Here is a 21,845-nt window from a genome sequence, read left to right as displayed (position 1 = left end):
GTGTCTGGAAAGCTCTCGTCGATCAGGGATTGCTACTCTGGCGTTATGAGTTAATGCCAGAGTTTAAGGTAATCTCTGGATGGTGTTTTGTTAGTATTTTTCTGCTGACCATGAAAGTATACTATCTGTCTTCTGCTATCTAGTAAGCGGACCTCAAATTTGCTAAGACTATTTTCCTGCTGCGTTTGTTGTTTCATCTGAACTCACCGTCATTATATGTGGGGGGCTACTGTCTTCTTTGGAATATTTCTCTAGAGGTGAGCCAGGTCTTATATTTCCCTCTGCTAGCTATTTAGGTCTTAGGCCAGAGCTGGGCATCTAGCTATAAATAGGAAATGCTACCTGGCTATTTCTAGTTGCGCGGCAGGCTTAGTTCATGGTCAGTATAGTTCCATCTTCCGAGAGCTTGTCCCTCTATAGGCTTGCTATGATCTCTGCCTGCAGAGATCATGACACATATTGTTCTCTTTAAATGTGATCTATAGTCTTAATTAGAGCTCAATAAATCTATAATGAAATTTTCTGCATATTTCTAAGACATTTTGTGCCTCAATAGCTTAATATTTGTGCAATGTCTGTTTGCTCTAAATAGTCAGGCTCACCAGGTGAGGTGGATCCTCTAAGCCTCAAGTCTGGGTAGGCACATGGACCCCGGGCGTTGCTATAGGAAGCTGGAAGTCACGTGGCAGCGAGGAGTTGGCGTACTGTGGAGTCTCAGGAGCAACAGAACGGATGAAGTGGAATCCAACAGGGATGGAAGTAAAGTGCACAGAAGGTGGAGCACATCAAACCGAGGTCTACAAGCTCAAACCCAAGACATCGGTGTGTGTAAATGGGCTTTAAATAGGTCTCGGGAGATGGCGTCAGTGATCCATGCCGGGTAACCTGTAAAACCAACGTGGAGCACAAGAAAGGGCAGCAGACCTATTAGAAGGGAGCAAAGCCCAGTATACCCAGGATAGGTGTGCAACATAGATAAAAAGATGCATTCTGTTCTACACTCAGAGACCGGTTCACAGCTGAGAATTTGCTTCATTTGTAACGAGTTCAACAAAACATATTTGAGCTAAATTCTGTGGCAGATCAAATTTCTGTTTTGGGCTCATGCAGATATCTCTAAAACTTGGTCCAAGCACGACCCACAATGTATGGATTCTCTCCCAACCCAAGATCGACAGCCTCATAGGCATACATAAGGCAGGAAACCCGCAGACAGCCGATGCATTGTGGTCGTGCGTGGACCAAGTTTCACTGACGTCTGTATGAGCCAATATTCAGTTTTCATTACTTTTCAACCATCGGATTCAAGAATACAGAGCTTCATTTTATGTCATTACATCACTTCACTTTAAGCCTATGAATGCATTAACAGGCAAATAAATTACCGTGAGCTCTGGACTCAACGTAACCATTAAAAAAATGAGCACATAAAAAAATATAACACCTTTTTGAAGTCTGAACGACTTGTGCAGTAAACTATGCTAGACAGGACCCTGCAGAAAAGCCATTGAGAGGCACAAAGTGCAGATGATGCAGTTTAAATTATAGGCCCCGCACTTACATCTTAGAAACAGCTGAGAACTTTATGTTTGATGGTTGCATGTGAGACTATGTGAGTGACAATAAACTTTAAATGAGTGTCACATATAATTTGGTAGAGAGAAATTATTTGAAGTCAATATTTCAGACTCAGCATCTGTGCAGATTAAATTATCTGTGTCTGCTGAAGAATGAGCAGGAGGGAAGACAGTGTCAAGGAACAGCTGAGACTACTTGCTTGAAAGTAAACTTAGGCTTGTTCACATATTAGTTGGCTTTAAACTAAGGCCCCATTCAGACACATGTTTTAGACACACGTGTCCTCTTTTTTTTCACAGTATGAACATAACTAAAAATGTTTAGGGTATTTTATATTAATTTTTAAGCCAGAAATAATTACACGAAAAATACTGTATATGTCAACATATCAGCTAACAGTGTGGGTTTTTTTAACGGATATTAAAACGTCTTAACTGTATATGCAAAAAGAAAAAGGACAGGATTCATCAAGACCAGCATTGCTTATGCTGGTCGTGATGAGGAGTCATGCTGGAGTCAGATGTTCCTATTTCATTAAAAAGGATATCCGGGAGGCAACTACTTGCCTGTTGTACCCGGCGCCAGTCATTGACTGCTCCTGCCAGAGATTCAGCTTCTCCCTGTCATCAGAGCAGCAGTTTTTCTTCCTGTTGACAGGGTGGGACTATTGGTGTCATGCTGGTTGACAGCCATCTTCCCCCAATTAGGCAGCGGAAGCCGGCTGTCAATCAGCATGACACCAGTAGTCTTGCCCTGTCAACAGGATGAAAAACTGCTGACCTGTTGACAGGGAGTAGATGAATCTCTAGTAGGAGCGGTCAATGATCGGCACCGGGTAAAACAGGCAGGTAGTTGTCTCTGTTAGAAAATGCATGCCTTTTTTTAAAAGTCCTGTATATCCCCTTTAAGAGCCGTATGCCTCTTAATGAACCAGGAGCATCTGGTAAGGGGCGTGCGCCTCCATATGCACCTCACCAGAAATTGTTCTCCTGTCGATAACTGGGATGAGATTGGCAGCATAAGGAATGCCGCCCCATGAACTTGATGAGTATGGGGTTATCATGCCAAAGTCGTGTCCACTTTGTCGGAGCTGGGCGAAAATGCCGTGAGAAAGCCATAAGTCACAACATTTTATCCTAGACCCAATTGTTCTTCTGCAAGTTCCCACGGAATAGAGCTATTATTATAAGGGATTGTAAAATGTATGTCCTTTACTGCCGCTGTTCCAGCAATGTTGACGCTGCGTCTCTGTGACAATGTTATAGCACATGTGGACTACAGTCAATCAGAGGTCGCTAATCTGCTGCACTCAGGTTCATCAGAAAGAAGCGTGACAACTGCAGGCCATTAGCGACTGTGGGACAACAATGTCACGCGAGCCCTGGGAGATCCAGTGCTGATACTACTGGTACAATACCAGTGGGGGAGGGGTTTAACTTTTCTGTACTTTTATACTCTAGAATACAGTATTTTAGCAGGGATTGTCCGAGTAGCGTACAACTCATTTAATGGAATGATGAATTTGGAGAGTCAAAAAGGTGGTTAGACGACTAAAGAAGTCAAGTTGGATGTTCTAGGGATCTAGGAAAAATCAACATGAACAGGGATAAAGAGAAAAAACGCTGAATAGGTTACAGTACCATGGGGTTTTACGAAGTTAACAAGTTATCTATCAACTGAGTAGGTGACATCTTCATAACTCCTGGGAATCCCACCACTGCTCCACACAAATTTAGAGACTGCGGTCCCATTTGTATATGATCAATCAATACACTGTGTATATATGTAGAGCATGACCTGCTGTTTAAATTAAGTTTTTGTGTTAAATGCAATTTTTTAATTTTTTTTAATGTTTTTTTTTCTATTTTTCATATTATAATATGTTTTGAAGAAAAAAATAAATGTTTCAAAATTCACACTGTCCACTTAGGGCTTTTCTAGACACCGATGTCAGACTCCCTCCCTTTGATGTGGGCTCAGGTACTGAGCGCACATCTTTTCCGGCGCATGTCAGCTGTTTTGAACAGCTGACATGTGCCTCTAACAACCGCAGGTGGATTCGCAGTCCACCCATGGATGTTAACTAGTTAAATGCCGGTGTCAATCTCTGACAGTGGCATTTAACGCGCGCTTCCAGCAAGCACGCCCAAAATCCCACCCATCGGTGACCCTGTCACGTGATCGCGGGTCACCGATGGGTTAGCATGACAACCAGAGGTCTCCAGCAGATCTCTATGGTTGTCACTGCCGGATTGCTATGAGCGCCACCCTCCCCCAACCCTGGTAAGCTAAATTCGGACTATAAGACGAACCCACATTTGACACATTAAAAAAAATGTTTTTCCTATTTTCCGCCACAAAATTTGGAGTGCGTCTTATGTTCTGGTGCGTCTTATAGTCAGCAAAATATGGTACCTAGCCTAAGTGCTAGGGTGCACCAGCAATGTACACTGACTTGGAAGAGGAAGTTAGATACAGAGATAGGCCAGAAAATTATATTTGGTGAAGGAAGCCGTAGATACAACTTTTATTAGCCAGCCGATGTATAATGGGCAATCATTTTCTATTTTCTACATTTATTTGTGACTTTATCATTTTTAACGATGGCATTTACATGAATGGCCATTTTGTTTCTCAAGAGTAAACATACCTTGGGGCTACATTTGAGGTGAAATAGCGTTTCTAAATCAATGCACTGTTCGCACAGATTACCATACAACTAGCCAGTAAATCCATAACCCATTATCTGAACACCAAGTGGAAATATAAATTCCATTGATCAGATAATGCATTTCTTTTTGCTTGTTATTAACGATCCACCTCCTTCAAGCTCCAAATTGCTGAAGCTTCTCCATGCAAAATGTTACAAAATCTAGTGTGCAAATGGAATATAGACTGATCTGCCGGCTAATAAAAATGGATGCCATATCACTTCAAGAAAGAAAAACTCAGAGGCAAGTTTTTCATTTTTATGGAAAAATCATTTACATGATGAAAAAATGTAAAATGGGTAGATGAGTAGAATAAAAAGGTGCTTCTTTCTCCAAATAGCACCATGTCTGACCTTGCCCTGTGTTTGCTACTGCAGGGCCAAGCCATTTAAGTTGGAAATTAGAATGTAATGGGTTGAAGTTTAATGTGATCCTCATCTTTTATGTACTATACATTTTTTATAGAATTGACTGTATCCCCAAATCATCAGTTAACATCAATATTAGCTATCCTTTTATACATTTTTAATAACTGTCAGAAAATAATATTTTGGAAGGGAACCTATGGCACTCATATTTCTGCGATTTCTGCTCATCGTCAGAGCTGAAGCAATAGGTGACTTGAATTCATGGACTGTCTTTGCTCTCTGTGTCAGTATAAAGGGGTTGTCTGGGACTAAACAAATGATAGAAGATGAGGCACCATACCAGGCAGATGTCATCAACAATGTACAGGGCTGTTATAGTCCGCCCCATAAATTGTTTACATCTGGCAACTGCCCTAGCAGATTTCAGCTGATTGTGGGGGTGCTGATTGCTAGACTATACTGATCTCATATTGTGTTCCTATTTTTAAAATAAACTGTATTTTCAACCAATTTTCTACAAAACAATATTAGGCTATGTGCACACGTCAGGAATCTTTGCAGAAATTTCCTGACAAAAAACGGACTTTTTCCGCAGGAAATCCGCATGCGTTTTTCTCAAGTTTTTCTCGTGTTTTACTTGCGCTTTTTGTGCGGATTTTTCGCGTTTTTTTCCGGAGCTTCCCAATACATTAAAGAGCGGGAAATCCGCAAAAAATCCGCAAAATTAATGAACACGCTGCGTTTTTTTCCGCGATGCATTTTAATCGTGGAAAAAAAATGCAACATGTGCGCAAAATTTGATGCTTAATGTATGCGTTTTTTAAGTGTTTTTGCCTCGGAAAACCGCCAAAGAAACACGAAAAATCCAGAACGTGTGTACATAGCCTTAGAGGCAATTGTAGGAAACTTTGTAATATATCTTATCATAGAAATCAGCTTATTTTTCTAATTTTCTTGCTCAGAGAAAACGGGAAACAGTCTATTATTTTCTATGGAGAGGGGAAGGTAAGAAGGGTGGGCAACAAAGAAGGGAACAGGCAGAGGTAGACAGAAAAATAGTGTGCAGAGCTCTGTAACAAGTGTAGAGCTGAGCTTCATTCAGACCAACACAGCTGAGCTCTGCTGTATAATGTCCTCCATGTTGCTGCAGCTTGTCTGCATGCGCTAAAAGTGAGTGAAGAGCAGGCACTCCCCTCTGTGCTGTGCTGTCTGTGGCAGAGGTCACTGCAATTTGTCTACTTATCCTCAGCTTCCAGTGGATTGTAAATTACAGATAGAGCATGGAGAGGGGAAAACTGGTGAAAATGCAGGAAACAAGTCACATAATGGTCACATCATGTTATTTTTCATATACTCACATAGAGCACCTTATTTTGAAAAGTTACTTGAAAGCACAGGTACCGATACCCTTTAGGATAGATTAATAGTTATATAATCCTAGACAACCCGTTTAATCATTTTTTAAAAATGTCTTTAAACAATTAAAAGCTACCATTTAATAAATTACATAGAAAAGAAATTCTTAAAAACTTACATTCTGCAATGCTGATTTTTTTTGTTCTTTTACTGTGGTACATTTTCTTCTAACTGCTCGCACTTATGTTCCGATATCTCTTCTTACTTAACTGGGTGAATGTAGTTTACTTGTAGGTTCATTTTGCACATTTTTAAATCAGTCATTTTTTCACAGGATTACAAAGGTTTCAAAGATATACAGAATGGTTTGTGTTTCCCCTGCCTCCTCCGTTCTGCTCACTGCACAGCACTCCCTTTTTTTACAAGTTCAACGCATTTTCTTATCTATGTGAGTTCTTTATGATTAATGGTGTTTTCCACTTATAAAAAAAGTGGCGCTCAAACGACAGAATTCATGTAAAAACAAAATCAGATAACTCAGTTCCTCTCTGCTAATTTAGATGACACGAGCCATTGAGCTCAGTGACTGGCTGCAGTGGTGATATGCGCTCAGTGATTGGCTGCAGTGGTGATGTGCGCTCAGTGATTGGCTGCAGTGGTGATGTGTACTGCCAATGTGACTTCACTAATGCTGCCAAAACACAAACAGAAGCAGTTCCCAGTCCTTAAACCGTGGAGGGGGAGGACTATCTGCTATAGTTATTTAATTGAGTCTCATCATTTGGGGACCACTTTATTAAAAAGTTGTAAACCCCTTAAAGTTTTTATTTTATTTTAGTCATCTAATACAGGATACAGAGAGGCATCTCCATAAGAATTTGCAGCCATTTTCATACATGAAAGGACAAGGCATCCACACAAGGCCCCTATGACATTACTACACATTACTAAAAGCAGAGCAAGAAATGATGTAACCCATTTCTACCAGTTATGCAACCTTGTGTTTTTGTACAGCAGCTCATATCTCAGCACATAAACTAAACAATCACACGATGGATAGACATATTATTCAATATCGAGTTTGAATGGCACACGTAGAAATACCCCTACTTTCAATGTTGAGGAGTGTATACGTGGCGCCCCAGGGTCCTGGTCATCACAGTAATGTCGCTTTCCTTACGGGGAGAGTGATGCTACATTTGGAGGCAAGAAAGGATAACTGTAACCAGGTGCCACAAACATGCTACACATTCATACTCCAGGCCACCAGGGGGAGCTTTTGATCTTATTTACTAGGTGACACCCCAAATATATATAACTGGTAGTCTGTAGGGAAAGTCAGTCAGTTCCAGACAGCAGTCTGAGGGGGACAGAGGGTTTATGGAGCTGTGCATGCCACAGAGCTGCAGCACCCGGAAAGAGACATTTAGAAGGCAGAATTGATTGAGGCGCAGAAATCCGGTATCTGGAACACCGAGTTTGTAAGGACCTCCACGCCTTACATTATTGACTGGCAGGACAGCTGAACTTCAAGTTCCCTGTCCGACCCAACACCCAGGAGGCATGGTGACTGTTGTGAATTTGCTTTTTGCTCCCTCTAGTGGTTACTAGTTTTTTGACTCTGGTTTTTCTGTCATTCCTTTTATCCGCACCTGGGTCGTTAGTTAGGGGTGTTGCTATATAAGCTCCCTGGACCTTCAGTTCTATGCCTGGCAACGTAGTTATCAGAGCTAGTCTGCTGTGCTCTTGTCTACTGATCCTGGTTCCAGTTATATCAGCTAAGTCTGCCTTTTGCTTTTTGCTATTTGTTTTGGTTTTGTATTTTTGTCCAGCTTGTTCCAAATCTATATCCTGACCTTTGCTGGAAGCTCTAGGGGGCTGGTGTTCTCCCCCCGGACCGTTAGACGGTTCGGGGGTTCTTGAATTTCCAGTGTGGATTTTGATAGGGTTTTTGTTGACCATATAAGTTACCTTTCTTTATTCTGCTATCAGTAAGCGGGCCTCTCTGTGCTAAACCTGGTTCATTTCTGTGTTTGTCATTTCCTCTTACCTCACCGTTATTATTTGTGGGGGGCTTCTATCCAGCTTTGGGGTCCCCTTCTCTGGAGGCAAGAAAGGTCTTTGTTTTTCCTCTACTAGGGGTAGCTAGATTCTCCGGCTGGCGCGTGTCATCTAGAATCAACGTAGGAATGATCCCCGGCTACTGCTAGTGTTGGCGTTAGGAGTAGATATATGGTCAACCCAGTTGCCACTGCCCTATGAGCTGGATTTTTGTATTCTGCAGACTTCCACGTTCCTCTGAGACCCTCGCCATTGGGGTCATAACAGGTGACACCCTTCAGAGCCGGGTCATCTAAGAGACCTTATAAAAAGGCTCAAGTCACCAGTCATATGGGTTATGTCCTATCCTATCCGGGAGACAGAGAGAAAGAGATAACATCTGTGAGGACCTTACGTGAAGCTTCTAGCAGTAAGGGACTACACCACTACAGCGCAAAGGAAGGCTTCTATTTTCCACCTGGATAAGGGGACTGGACTTGCCTCCAAACCGGCCGGACCCTACCTGCCCTGTGATCCAGTGCCCTGGACTGTGGCTGCTGAAGTCTTCAGTAAACGAGGTAAAGAGACTGCAAACCTGTGTTCTCGTTCCTTACTGCACCTCTCACCATTCTACCATCTACACACTGGGAAGCCCTGAGGACATACTTCACCTGTGAGAAGTTATACCATCTAGCTGCCATAACATCAGCCCAGAGGACCCCTTAAAGCAGCGTTGGTCACCCTGACCGAATACCACAGGTGGCGTCACAAACATAAACTTTATTCCCTTTAAAGACCTTTCCCTTTTACATGGTCACCCTGTGCCATGGACCGGGTCGCCACCATGACATCCCCCTGTGAACACTGAACTCGGTACCGAGTACCCATTGGCCCTGGCGGGCGACTCATCTTGGCGTCACGAACAGGATGGACCGACCATGAAAACCGGCCGGACCCTACCTGCCCTGTGATCCAGTGCCCAGAGACATTTAAAAGGCTGAATTGATTGCAGTAAATGTGCAGGAGAGGAAGCACAGGAAAGGATACCAGAGGGAGACCAGCCCCGAGCAGGCTGCCTTCTTCTGAGGTGCAGAAATCCGGTAGCCAGAACACCGAGGTTGTAAGGACCTCCACTCCTTACATCAGAGACCGGCAGGACAGCTGAACTTCAAGTTCCCTGTCCGACCCAACACCCAGGAGGCACAGTGACACCCTTCAGAGCCGGGTCATCTAAGAGACCCTATAAACAGGCTCAAGTCACCAGTCATACGGGTTATGTCCTATTCTATCCGGGGGACAGAGAAAAAGAGATAACATCTGTGAGGACCTTATGTGAAGCTTCTAGCAGTAAGGGACTACACCACTACAGCGCAAAGGAATGTTTCTTTTTTCCACCGGGACAAGGGGACTCTGGACTTGCCTCCAAACCGGCCGGACCCTACCTGCCCTGTGATCCAGTGCCCTGGACTGTGGCTGCTGAAGTCTTCAGTAAAAGAGGTAAAGAGACTGCAACCTTGTGTCCTCATTCTTTACTGCACTTCTCACCATTCTACCATCTACACACTGGGAAGCCCTGAGGACATACTTCACCTTTGGGAAGTTATACCATCTAGCTGCCATAACATCACCCCAGAGGACCCCTTAAAGCAGCATCAGTCACCCTGACCGAATACCACAGGTGGCGTCACGAACATAAACTTTATTCCCTTTAAAGACCTTTCCCTTTTACATGGGCGCCCTGGGCCACGGACCGGGTCGCTACCGTGACATCCCCCTGTGAACAGCGGACCCGGTACCGAGTACCCCACGGCCCTGGCGGGTGACTCATCTATTTACAGCACTGTGCAAAAGTTTTAGGCAGGTGTTCTGAAAATGCTGCAAAATCAGAATGCTTTACATAATAGAAGTCCTAATAATTTATTTATATCAATTAACTAAATTAACTGAATGCAAGCTTAAAGAATAAAAGAGAAATCTAAATAAAATCAATATTTTGAGTGACTGCCCAATGCCTTTAAAACAGCATCAGTTCTTCTCAGGACACATGCAAAAACTCAGGGATTTTCTAGGGTTATATTCAGACGTTTGAATAACCAATTATACCAAACAGGTAATAATGATCACCATTTTCATATGTAGGTTGAAGAAGAGTCATTAACTGGAGCTGACACAGCAGTGCAGGAGGCTTAAAACTGGGTGAGGAACAGACAAACTCTGCTATAAAGGTGAGGATATGAAAGACAGTGTCATATCTCAGCACATGCACCGTGAGCACAGCAACAAGACACAAGGTAATTATAATGCATCAGCAAGGTCTCTACCAGGCAAAAATTTCAAAGCAGACTGGGAATTCAAGATGTGATAGTGAAGCTTTTTTAAAAAAAAAAAAGAAAGAAGAAATGGGCAACATTCAGAATTACAGATGCAGTGGACGGCCAAGGAAAAGAAAGACACATCATGATTACATTCCAACAAAAATGTCCATCAGTGCTATCAGCTCTGAACTGGCAGACAACCAGTGGGACCCAGGCACCCCCATCTACTGATTCAAGATACCTGACCAGAAGTAATCAAAAGACATACCTTCAATATGGAAACAAGGCTAAACAACTCAAAAACACTGGAACTGGAGTGCACAAAGATGGCAGCAAGTGCTCCGGACTGGCGAGTCAAATTTTGAAATATTTGGCTATCACACAAGGAAGGTTGTTTGCAGACAGGCCAGAGAGCAGAACAGTAATGACTTTCTGTGGGTAACAGTGAAGTATAGGGCAGGTTCTTCGCAAGTCGGGAGCCAATATTAGTAAATGGATCTGGGGATTTGGTCAGAATTAATTGTGTCCTCAATGCTGAGAAATACAGGCAGATACTTATTCATTAAGCAATATCATCAGGGAGGCATCTGATTGGCTCCAAATTCATTCTGCAGCAGGACAATGACCCCAAAACAGACAGATAATGTTATTAAGAATTATCATGTAAAGAAGAACAAGGAGTTCTGGAAGTGATGGCATGGCCCCACAGAGTCCTGATCTCAACATCAAGACTGGGATCACTGGAAGAGACAGAAGGATTTACTAACACAACATCCACAAAAGATCTGTGGTTAGTTCTCCAAGATGTTTAGAACAACTTCTCTGTCAAATTTTGCCAAAACCTGAGTACAAATATATCAAGAAAAATATATAATTTTCAGAAGGCCAAGGGTGTTCCCACCAAAGACGAATTTGATTTAGATTTCCCTTTTGTTCATTCACTTTGCATATTGCTAATTGATAAAACAAACTATTAACACGTCTATTATTGAAAGCATTCTGACTTTTCAGCAATTGATCTACCATTGTCTATATAATTATATAAATACACATAAATAGATGTACTGTATATATAAAACAATTAGGGAAGTTCAGTAGAAATGTTCAAGAAATATGGTCTTTTTATTTTGTGAACCCAATACGCTAGTTTTTATCCTTTACCAAGGGGACATTGCTCTCAAGGTAAATATGCAAAGCAGCCTAAAGTCCCAACCTCTGAGAATCATGTGAGCCATATTTTCCATATTTGGCTCAATAAATAAAAAAGCCAATATTTTTTGAACTGTTGGAAAAAAATAGTCTAGGAAATAGCAGGAATAAAATAAGAGGACAAACTTGCCACTTTTGATCTGGTCCTCTTTAAGTTAGCTCTTCATCATTGTACCCCCACCATGGCTTCCTGCTTGGAGCTGTGATAGACTCAGAGAGTCTGGAAAGAGCTGAGCACATTGCTACAACAAAGATTTCCCACTTTTCCAAACCGACAAATAAGGATAAAGCTTATTATGTGGCCTGAGAGTTACCCAATACATGCTGCATTTCATACAATGGGATCAGAGTATTTTTTTGCATTTTTAGTACATATTTAAAGGGAACCTGTCATTTTGTACATGCAGTCCGATCTGTGGACATCACGGTATAGAGCAGGAGAAACCGAGCAGAATGATATCTACAGGTGCATCTCACAAAATTAGAATATCATCAAAAAGTTAATTTATTTCAGTTCTTCAATACAAAAGTGAAACTCATATATTATATAGAGTCATTACAAACAGAGGGAAGCATGAAGTGCTCTAAAATTTCCTGGTAGACGGCTGCGCTGAATTTGGTCTTGATAAAACACAATGGACCTACACCAGCAGATGACATGGCTCCCAAAACCATCACTGATTGTGGAAACTTCACACTAAACCTCCAGCAGCTTGGATTGTGGCCTCTCCACTCTTCCTCCAGACTCTGGGACCTTGATTTCCAAACTCTAGTGTGAAGTTTCCACAATCAGTGATGGTTTGGGGAGCCATGTCATCTGCTGGTGTAGGTCCATTGTGTTTTATCAAGACCAAATTCAGTGCAGCCGTCTACCAGGAAATTTTAGATCACTTCATGCTTCCCTCTGCCGACAAGCTAATTGGAGATAAAAATTTAATTATCGAGCAGGACTTGGCACCTGTCCACACTGCCAAAAGTACCAATACCTGGCCTAAAAACAACAGTATCACTGTGCTTGATTGGCCAGCAAACTCGCCTGACCTTAACCTCATAGAGAATCTATGGGATATTGTCAAGAGGAAGATGAGACACCAGACCCAACAATGCAGATGAACTGAAGGCTGCTATCAAAGCAACCTGGGCTTCCATAACACCCCAGCAGTGCCACAGGCTGATCGCTGCCACGCCGCATTGATGCAGTAATTGATGCAAACGGAGCCCTGACCAACTACTGAGTGCATTTACTGAACATACATTTCAGTAGGCCAACATTTCAGATTTTAAAATCATTTTTTCAAGCTGGTGTTATAAAGTATTCTAATTTACTGAGATAATGACTTTTGGGTTTTCATTGGCTGTAAGCCATAATCATCAACAGTAACAGAAATAAACACTTGAAATAGATCACTGTGTAGTGATTCTATTTAATATACGAGTTTCACTTTTTGTATTGAAGAACTGAAACAAATTAAATTTTTGAGGATATTCTAATTTTGTGAGATGCACCTGTAGGTTTGTAGAAAAAGATTTATTATAACTTGTATTTTATTTATTGAAATCCCTGGCGTTTGTATGTACGAGTCCAGTGGGTGGTCCTACTAGTGATATCTCTGCATGCACAGACATATGGAGAAAACTGTCAGTCACTGAATAGGACCTCCCGCTGGACTCACCAGGGACTTCAATGAATAAAATACAAGTTATACTAAACCGTCTCCCACAACAATGTATATCAATCTGATCAGCTCCTCCTGCTCTACAAGATCCTGCCTGAGGATCAGATAACATTTTAACATTCCAAGTTCCCTTTAAGATTCATTATGACATATCATTTCAAAGTTGTACCTTTGGGTGTTCCTTAGTTTGGATAAATCCCAGTGCGATGGTGATACATTGGCTGTTGTCTTATGTTATATCATTTTATACTGTCCCATTAGGCCATTTTATTCTTACCCTTCTGAATAAATTACAGGAGGAATGGAGCTGGAGATCTGCATCACCACTACAGCAGAAAGCAGAAACTCCTCCTTCAGATTTATTGACTTTTTTCTTAATTGTGCCGCTCAATAAAGTAGGCAGAAGGCAATCTCCTTTATTATACAGTGTGGTGCGTGGCGATGTGCTGAAGGGAGGGGCGGATCAGCTATACCGCAGTCCTGGAATTGCAGAGGGAAGACACAGAAGGCCCAATTTATTGCCTATTCAAACAACCGAAGCCCCTCATACAATTTACAGGGTCTTTTCCGCTAACGAGCTTCTTCCCAGTTCTACTGATAGGTGGGAGGATCATTATTGGACACCAGTGCTCCCCCCAGAGCCCCATCCTGTGCATGGCCATACAAGCCAACCGTATGACTAATGTGCCGTACCAATAAGCTAATCGGGGTGGGGGCAGGGATTCCAGTAATGGTGGAATGGGTACAATTACTTACTCATGGTGATTCAACAATATCACAGAAATGACTTGTTTTTTTCATTAGCATACATTACAAAAAAACCATGATGTCCAATGAATGCACTTACATCGTCTGCAATGGCACTACCACTGATTTCCAATTTTCTCGTCTGTTTTACTCCCCACACGTCAAAGTAGAAGATGATGAGAGACAATGTAATATTATAATGATATGTGATGATGCGGCGCCAGCTGCTTAGACTGAAATCAAAGATCCCCTGAGAGTAGATGCAGCTTTATATGTTCAGAAAGGCTGTCAACAAGACAAATGCCAGGCGGCCTATGTGCAGAGAGACGGACACTTCCAGGGATCCATGTATCCTCTACGGAGAAGTACTGGACACAGACTGAAGGCTCTCCTCGTAGAGGTTTCCAGGAGGCACCGGCTGGGGAACTGCTTCAGATTCATCCTGCTGTTTGACCCCTTTCAGATTTCTCTACGAACAACAAATCGGCGTCTTTTCTTGTTCTCTCATTAGTGATATTTACAGAATGAGGTGTTAGTTTATCCATTAACCCCTCCGCAGAGAAAGAGGTCAGCGGTGATCTGCTGAGCATCCTTACCCAACGTTGTGACACCGTTCATTATCATTATCCATCCACAAATGCACATGCTACAACAACGCTAATTATAGAGGTCTACCTGAATAGAACAACGCTCCAATGAAATAATGCAAACGTAGAGTCTTATAGAATAACACAACTGCTACAGGAGTATTCCAACTCATTTCTTGGAAATACTGTTCTAGGCCACACTGAGAATTTATCCATATTAACCCCTGATCGCACTTTTCAGAGATATTGATTGACTATGAATACATCATAGACATACTGTCTCCGGGAGGCCTTCACTTCTTCTGCTTTAGTTCTAAAACTCCTCTCCAAGTGTCCAAACCTCCGCACATTCAGTATCACACACACTTGTGCTGGATCACTTTTCTGTCTCTCTTTAAATTAATGAATCCCATTAGTCTGCCTGCATTTAAATAAGAAAATGACAGTGAAACCCAAACTACAGCTTGTATATCCAGCTGCTGACATTCCTATATAGATATAGCCATTTTACAAGGTTCCCAGAACAGTAGAGATGTGAGAAAAAGTAGTGATCATGAAGGCAGTTTTTTTTGGAGTGTCGGTGGCCCTTTCCAAGAACTCTACGTCCAGGCTCACCCAGCCTGAAATGACAGGTCAGGGGCAGACATATCACTGGTGACTCCTGTGCAGTCGCACAGGGGTCCGAGCAGTAAGTGGGTCCACTATTACCTACAAAGCATTATGATGAGCTCTCAGACTGCAAAGGGCCAATATATTTATTGTTCATGCACACCAGACCTTTCCTCTGCCAACGTGACAGATAACAAAGAACAATTATACAATTGCAATGTAATGTCCCTAGGACACCATGCCCCAGGCCCGGCCTTCTCCTTTTGCCCCATTGGGCTTCATATCGCTCCCCTAACACAATGTATAGTGCTACATGGCAAACCGACTATGACTTTCACCGTGTTCACCTTATATGCGTCAGTACTGGCTGAAGAGCAGAGTACAGCAGGTCATCACCACCATGGTACAGAATGACACTTGTGTTCTTCCTTCTCATCCTCCATCTCTACATATCCTACTAGCAGCCCTGCACTCCCCTTACATCAGCACCACGGTTCTCCTTCATCAAAGGCCCCGGAACCACTTATCTTACATCCATCAGCTTTATGCTGACAACACCCATCTGTCCTACACCACAGCTTGATGTATTCAGCTCTCCGCCTTACCTTACACAACCCACATCACACACTACACGCAGGAGCCGGGCTGCTTCTTCTAACAAATCTCCCACTCTTGCTATTTTTCTATTAAGTTTGGCATTATGTCCTGCCTATGCACAATTCTTTCTCCCCGGTGCTGGCTGTAAACACTTATCTGCACCAACCATGTTACACAGTTACAATTAATGTGTACAAATATATCAGTGACAATAAGTAACAATAATATTTCATGCATTTTTTTATGAAATGTACCAGCTAGATTCTGTCTCAACTTGTCCTATCTGTATGGAATACAACACTTATATTTTCTGGGAAATAGATAGATAGAAGGAGATAGATAGATAGATAGATAGATAGATAGATAGATAGATAGATAGATAGATAGATGATAGATAGATAGATAGATAGATAGATAGATAGATAGATAGATAGATAGATAGATGATAGATATATAATAGATAGATAGATTATAGATAGATAGATAGAGAATAGATAGCTATGTAATATATAGATAGATAATAGATAGATATATAATAGATGGATAGATATATAATAGATAGATAGATAGATAGCTAGATAGATAGCTAGATAGATAGATAGATAGATAGATAGATAATAGATGACAGATACACACATAGAATACACACATATATATATATAGATGTCAGTGACACAAACATATATACTGTATATATGTATGTATATTACATAGATAGATAGATAGATAGATAGATAGATAGATAGATAGATAGATAATAGATGATAGATATATAATAGATAGATAGATTATAGATAGATAGAGAATAGATAGCTATGTAATATATAGATAGATAATAGATAGATAGATAGATAGATAGATAGATAGATAGATAGATAGATAGATAGATAGATAATAGATAGATTACAGATACACACATAGAATACACACATATATATACATATATATAGATGTCAGTGACACAAACATATACTGTATATATGTATGTATATTACATAGATAGATAGATAGATAGATAGATAATAGATAGATAGATAGATAATAGATAGATTACAGATACACACATAGAATACACATATATATATATATATATATATAGATGTCAGTGACACAAACATATACTGTATATATGTATGTATATTACATAGATAGATAGATAGATAGATAGATAGATAGATAATAGATGATAGATATATAATAGATAGATAGATTATAGATAGATAGATAGAGAATAGATGTAATATATAGATAGATAATAGATAGATAGATAGATAGATAGATAATAGATAGATAGATAGATAATAGATAGATAGATAGATAGATAGATAGATAGATGGATAATAGATAGATTACAGATACACACATAGAATACACACACATATATATATATATATATATATAGATGTCAGTGACACAAACATATACTGTATATATGTATGTATATTACATAGATAGATAGATAGATAGATAGATAGATAGATAGATAGATAGATAATCTAGAGAAACAACTTCCTTGTCTAAACCCTGGCATTAGCCCCCGCTTCAGCCCCCATACCCACCAGCACAGCCTTGCACCACAACCTCTTCCATTATTTCTCCTATGCTGTCCTGTCCTCAGCCCCTTTGATCAATGCCTCCTGCTCCCGATCTCAGCACCGCACATTCCCCTGGTGTAATCTCACCACTGCTATATACACTATATACCACCACTGCCCAGAGAGTATGTTAACGTCTCAAACCCTTCAAATTACCTAATTAACCCCTCACCCCCCTCCCTTATGCTATCAGAACCACGTAGCCATTCCTTCCTGCCTAGGTATCAGGGCCACTTGCCCCCGGGGCAGAGCAGACTGACGTTGCCCCTGTATTGCAGACCCCTACAGACCCAATGCGGGGAGTCGCTGTGCCTGCCGTGCTGCCCTCACCCTCATGCCCTGTACTGGAGCACTACAGATACATGCAGCCCTTGCATCCTCCATCCTTTCTGCAATTTCCTCCATTTAACCCGTTCAGCGCCCCCTTCCCCAGGACTCACATCTCTGAAGCGGTTCCAGTGCTTGATCTTGCCGCTGTACTGGTTGATGGAGGACAGCCATTGCTCATCTTCCATGAAATTGCCGGCGTTCTCCAGCTCCTTGCCGTCTCCCTGGGTGCAGACTAGGGGCAGGAGCAGGGGCAGCAGGAGCAGGCAGGGGTGTCTCATGCTGGCAGGCTGCAGGGCGGAGGAGCTGTGCTGGAGACTGGAGAGAGCCCCGGAGCAGACAGCACAGGCACAGTCTGGAGAGAGACTGTGCAGCCAGATGGATGGATGGAGGGGGAGCACGGAGCCTGCGCCACAGCACAGGAAGGAGGGGGATGGGAGTGGGTGCTGTGGTGGGAGTGGGTGCTGTGGGTCCACACCTGCCTGTGTGACTGTGTGCTCCTAGCACTGGCTGCCCATCATCGCCATTGTCTCCACATCATGTGCCCACATCCATCCTGAGCCATGATGGACCACATACCCATCCCATAACCCCCAGGTCTCCGGCCACTGAGCTCTATACTGGGACATCAATGGGGCACATCCCTGTTCTCCAATCCTGGGAACCCATCAGATGCCTCCACTGCTACTATATGATAATGTCATTCATGTGTTTGGGGAAGGACAAACACTAGTGAGGTTTTTTCTTATCCATTTTTGCAGGAAGACACGTTTTCAATCAGTGAAATATCTGTTGTGCATTTCCGATCAATGCGATCTGGTTTACAAGCATTGTCATAGGCAGGAAGGGATCACAGAGTAAAGCCTAAGTCTTTCTCATACATGACAGAGGTTAGGAGACGCACAGATTTATTTATTTTTTGCTCCAGTGCACTTGAAAAGAAACCACTTAAAATAGTGTTAATATAAAAGTCACTTGGTTTAGGTATACAGCTCCTGTAGAGACCTATATATCTCCATGGTTACAGATGATAAACACTTCTGTGAAGTCTGATGCTGCATTAATGTACCTTTCCTTGTACTAGTTACTTCTCTCTAATTTATGGACCATACGTAGATTTGTCAGGTGACAGATAGAGGTGACTGTGATTGAGTTGGTTTGTAGGCTGTTACAGTAGAAACGCATGGATGTGTATAGGAGCTGCAGAAACAGGCTATTTTATAGAGAAAAAGTTATTTAAAATTAGTCTGTCACTCCCAAAATGGCATTTAAACTTCCCGAACATTGATATAGGGGACCTAGCCCCTATTTGAACCACAGTTTAGCCTAATATTAAAATCAACTGTTATTTGATATGCAAAGGAGGGTGCACTGGGACTCCTTGGTGCGGCCTATGAGTTGCTGCATGTTCATTTTTATAATAATCCTATTTGCATAATGAAGCCAATTCCTCCACTGGCTACTGTATAGACAAATTAATGTGAGGTATCGGCATTATTATGCAAATAAGAGGGCGTGATGGTGCTCCAAGGCATAGGCCAAAGCCAAGGGGGCACCAAAGAGCCCTAATCTACATAGCAAATCAAAGTTGATTTTTAATTATAAAGTTAAGCCATTCTTGCCTAGCGTGATTTAAATAGGGGCTAGGTCCCAAAAATGAATGTTTAGATTGGCAGGCTAAGACTTTTTGGGGGGTGACGCTCCCTTTAATTTTTCATTTTAGATACACTGGAGAAATAAAGCAACTAAGCATTAATATTTCTAAGCAATGAGTCTACGGTGGGTGTGAACGGATTTGTACTGTCTAATTCCATCAGCCGCGACAATTGTCTGTGGCCATTGCACAGGAGCAGGAGTACTGCCTCTTACCTCCTGGCTAATCACCAGTACTGCCTCTTACCTACTGGCTAATCAGCAGTACTGCCTCTTACCTCCTGGCTAATCACCAGTACTGCCTCACCTCCTGGCTAATCACCAGTACAGCCTCTTACCTCCTGGCTAATCACCAGTACTGCCTCTTACCTCCTGGCTAATCACCAGTACTGCCTCTTTCCTCCCAGCTAATCACCAGTACTGCCTCTTACCTCCTGGCTAATCACCAGTACTGCCTCTTACCTCCTGGCTAATCACCAGTACTGCCTCTTACCTCCTGGCTAATCACCAGTACTGCCTCTTACCTACTGGCTAATCAGCAGTACTGCCTCTTACCTCCTGGCTAATCACCAGTACTGCCTTTTACCTCCTGGCTAATCACCAGTACAGCCTCTTACCTCCTGGCTAATCAGCAGTACTGCCTCATAACTCCTGGCTAATCACCAGTACTGCCTCTTACCTCCTGGCTAATCACCAGTACTGCCTCTTACCTCCTGGCTAATCACCAGCACTGTCTCTTTCCTCCTGGCTAATCACCAGTACTGCCTCTTACCTTCTGGCTAATCACTAGTACTGCCTCTTACCTCCTCGTTAATCACCAGTACTGCCTCTTACCTCTTGGCTAATCACCAGTACTGCTTCTTATCTCCTGGCTAGTCTCCAGTACTGCTTCTTTCCTCCTGGCTAATCACCAGTACTGCCTCTTTCCTCCTGGCTAATCAGCAGTGCTGCCTCTTACCTCCTGGCTAATCAGCAGTACTGCCTCTTTCCTCCTGGCTAATCACCAGTACTGCCTCTTACCTCCTGGATAATCACCAGTACTGCCTCTTACCTGCTGGCTAATCACCAGAAATGCCTCTTTCCTCCTGGCACCCTCCTTTTGATTAACGCAACTTCATATATGCGTCACACTGCAACAATGACGCGGCACCAAGCCGGATAATCAAAAGAGGAGCTGTGGATGCCAGCAAGAAAATACAAAGGGTAAGTGCACACAGCGTCTTTTAGATGCAGCCTTTTACTGCAAAAGACGCCTCAGGAAAATGCAGGAAAACTGCAGTGTTTTTCCTGAAGAGTCTTTTTTACATCTCTATGAAGTCTTCTGTGGCATCTTTGACACTTTTTTTTAAATTGTATATAAATGTAAGGCTGGTTTCAGACTTGCATACGGGAGTGCTGCGGATGGCAGCGTACTTCCTCCCTGAAACCACACTTATGCTCTGCCTACTTCTCCTTGCATCCTGCGGTGCCCTGCGTACCTATCTTTAACATTGGGTATGCAGGGACGTACGTTTGGACACTGCACCGAACTGCACCGAATGCAACATGTTGCATTTTGTTGCAGTCAGCGCAGCATCCAAACGGCGCATGCGGAGGCATCCGCATACAGGAGGTACCCAGGTGGAGAGGAGGAGAAAAAGATCCATGCATACAATACAAAGATAGGTACGCAGGGCACCGTAGGACGCAAGGAGAAGTAGGTGGACCGCAGGCGTGGTTTCAGGGAGCAAGTACACTGCCATCTGCAGCACTCCCGTACGCAAGTCTGAAACCAGCCTAAGGGGGTTGCGGGAATTCCTCTGAACCCCTGTGCCTTTCCCAGTTTAACATATGTGTAATGTATATTTTAATGTTGCTGAATGTACATACAGTAAGTAATGTATTTATTATTCCTGTGACTGCATTGTACGTAGGGAAAGTGCAGCGTTGGGAATAGACCACTAGATGGGGCATTTTAGTGTTAATAGTTTACTGTAGGAGGGGTCACTGTGATAAGGGTAGGAGAGCTTCCTGGTTGTAGTCAGAAGGGCCTGGGCGACCATAAAGCTCAGAAGGGCTTATGTGACCAGGAACAATATAAATACCCCGCAACGTTTGTGCCTAAGCATAGTGCCCGGCCATCCAGCACCCACATTACCAGCTTGGCCCAAAGCCATGCAACCGTCAGCAGCTTCTGGATGGAAGGTTTATTTAAAAGAAGACACAGCAGGAAAGACGGGCAGGTCGCTCGCCATGTGGCAGATATTTGCGTGGGTTGATGCCCTCAGAACCGGGGCGAAACGGCTGATAGAACCCCTACATTAGGCAAGAAATCTAGACAGGGAGGATGCTGAAATGCCGCATGAGATCGTAGGACCCTGGCACGAGCCATGTGAGGAGGAAAGGATTAAATTGAAAGCTGATATGACGTACACAGTGAAGCTTGATGTACCTGCTGTAATGGAACTGGATAAGCTGCGAAGAAAAGAAAGTAAAGT

General features: G+C 42.6%; 1 protein-coding gene across 1 annotated transcript in view; it reads right to left on the bottom strand.

Moving 5' to 3' along the window:
* Positions 1 to 18,112, bottom strand: part of SPOCK2 (SPARC (osteonectin), cwcv and kazal like domains proteoglycan 2) — a 243,991-nt gene extending 225,879 nt beyond the window's left edge. The window contains exon 1 of the mRNA XM_077259136.1: positions 17,829 to 18,112. Within this exon, the coding sequence (XP_077115251.1) occupies positions 17,829 to 17,996 (168 nt within the window). The 5' untranslated portion in view covers positions 17,997 to 18,112. The remainder of the gene's footprint in view (positions 1 to 17,828) is intronic.
* Positions 18,113 to 21,845: the final 3,733 nt, after the last annotated feature.

Source organism: Ranitomeya variabilis, chromosome 4, assembly GCF_051348905.1.
Source record: "Ranitomeya variabilis isolate aRanVar5 chromosome 4, aRanVar5.hap1, whole genome shotgun sequence".
NCBI classification, from domain to species: Eukaryota; Metazoa; Chordata; class Amphibia; order Anura; family Dendrobatidae; genus Ranitomeya; species Ranitomeya variabilis.
Note: the sequence above shows the minus strand (reverse complement) of the source record. Positions and strands in the feature narration are given on the sequence as shown.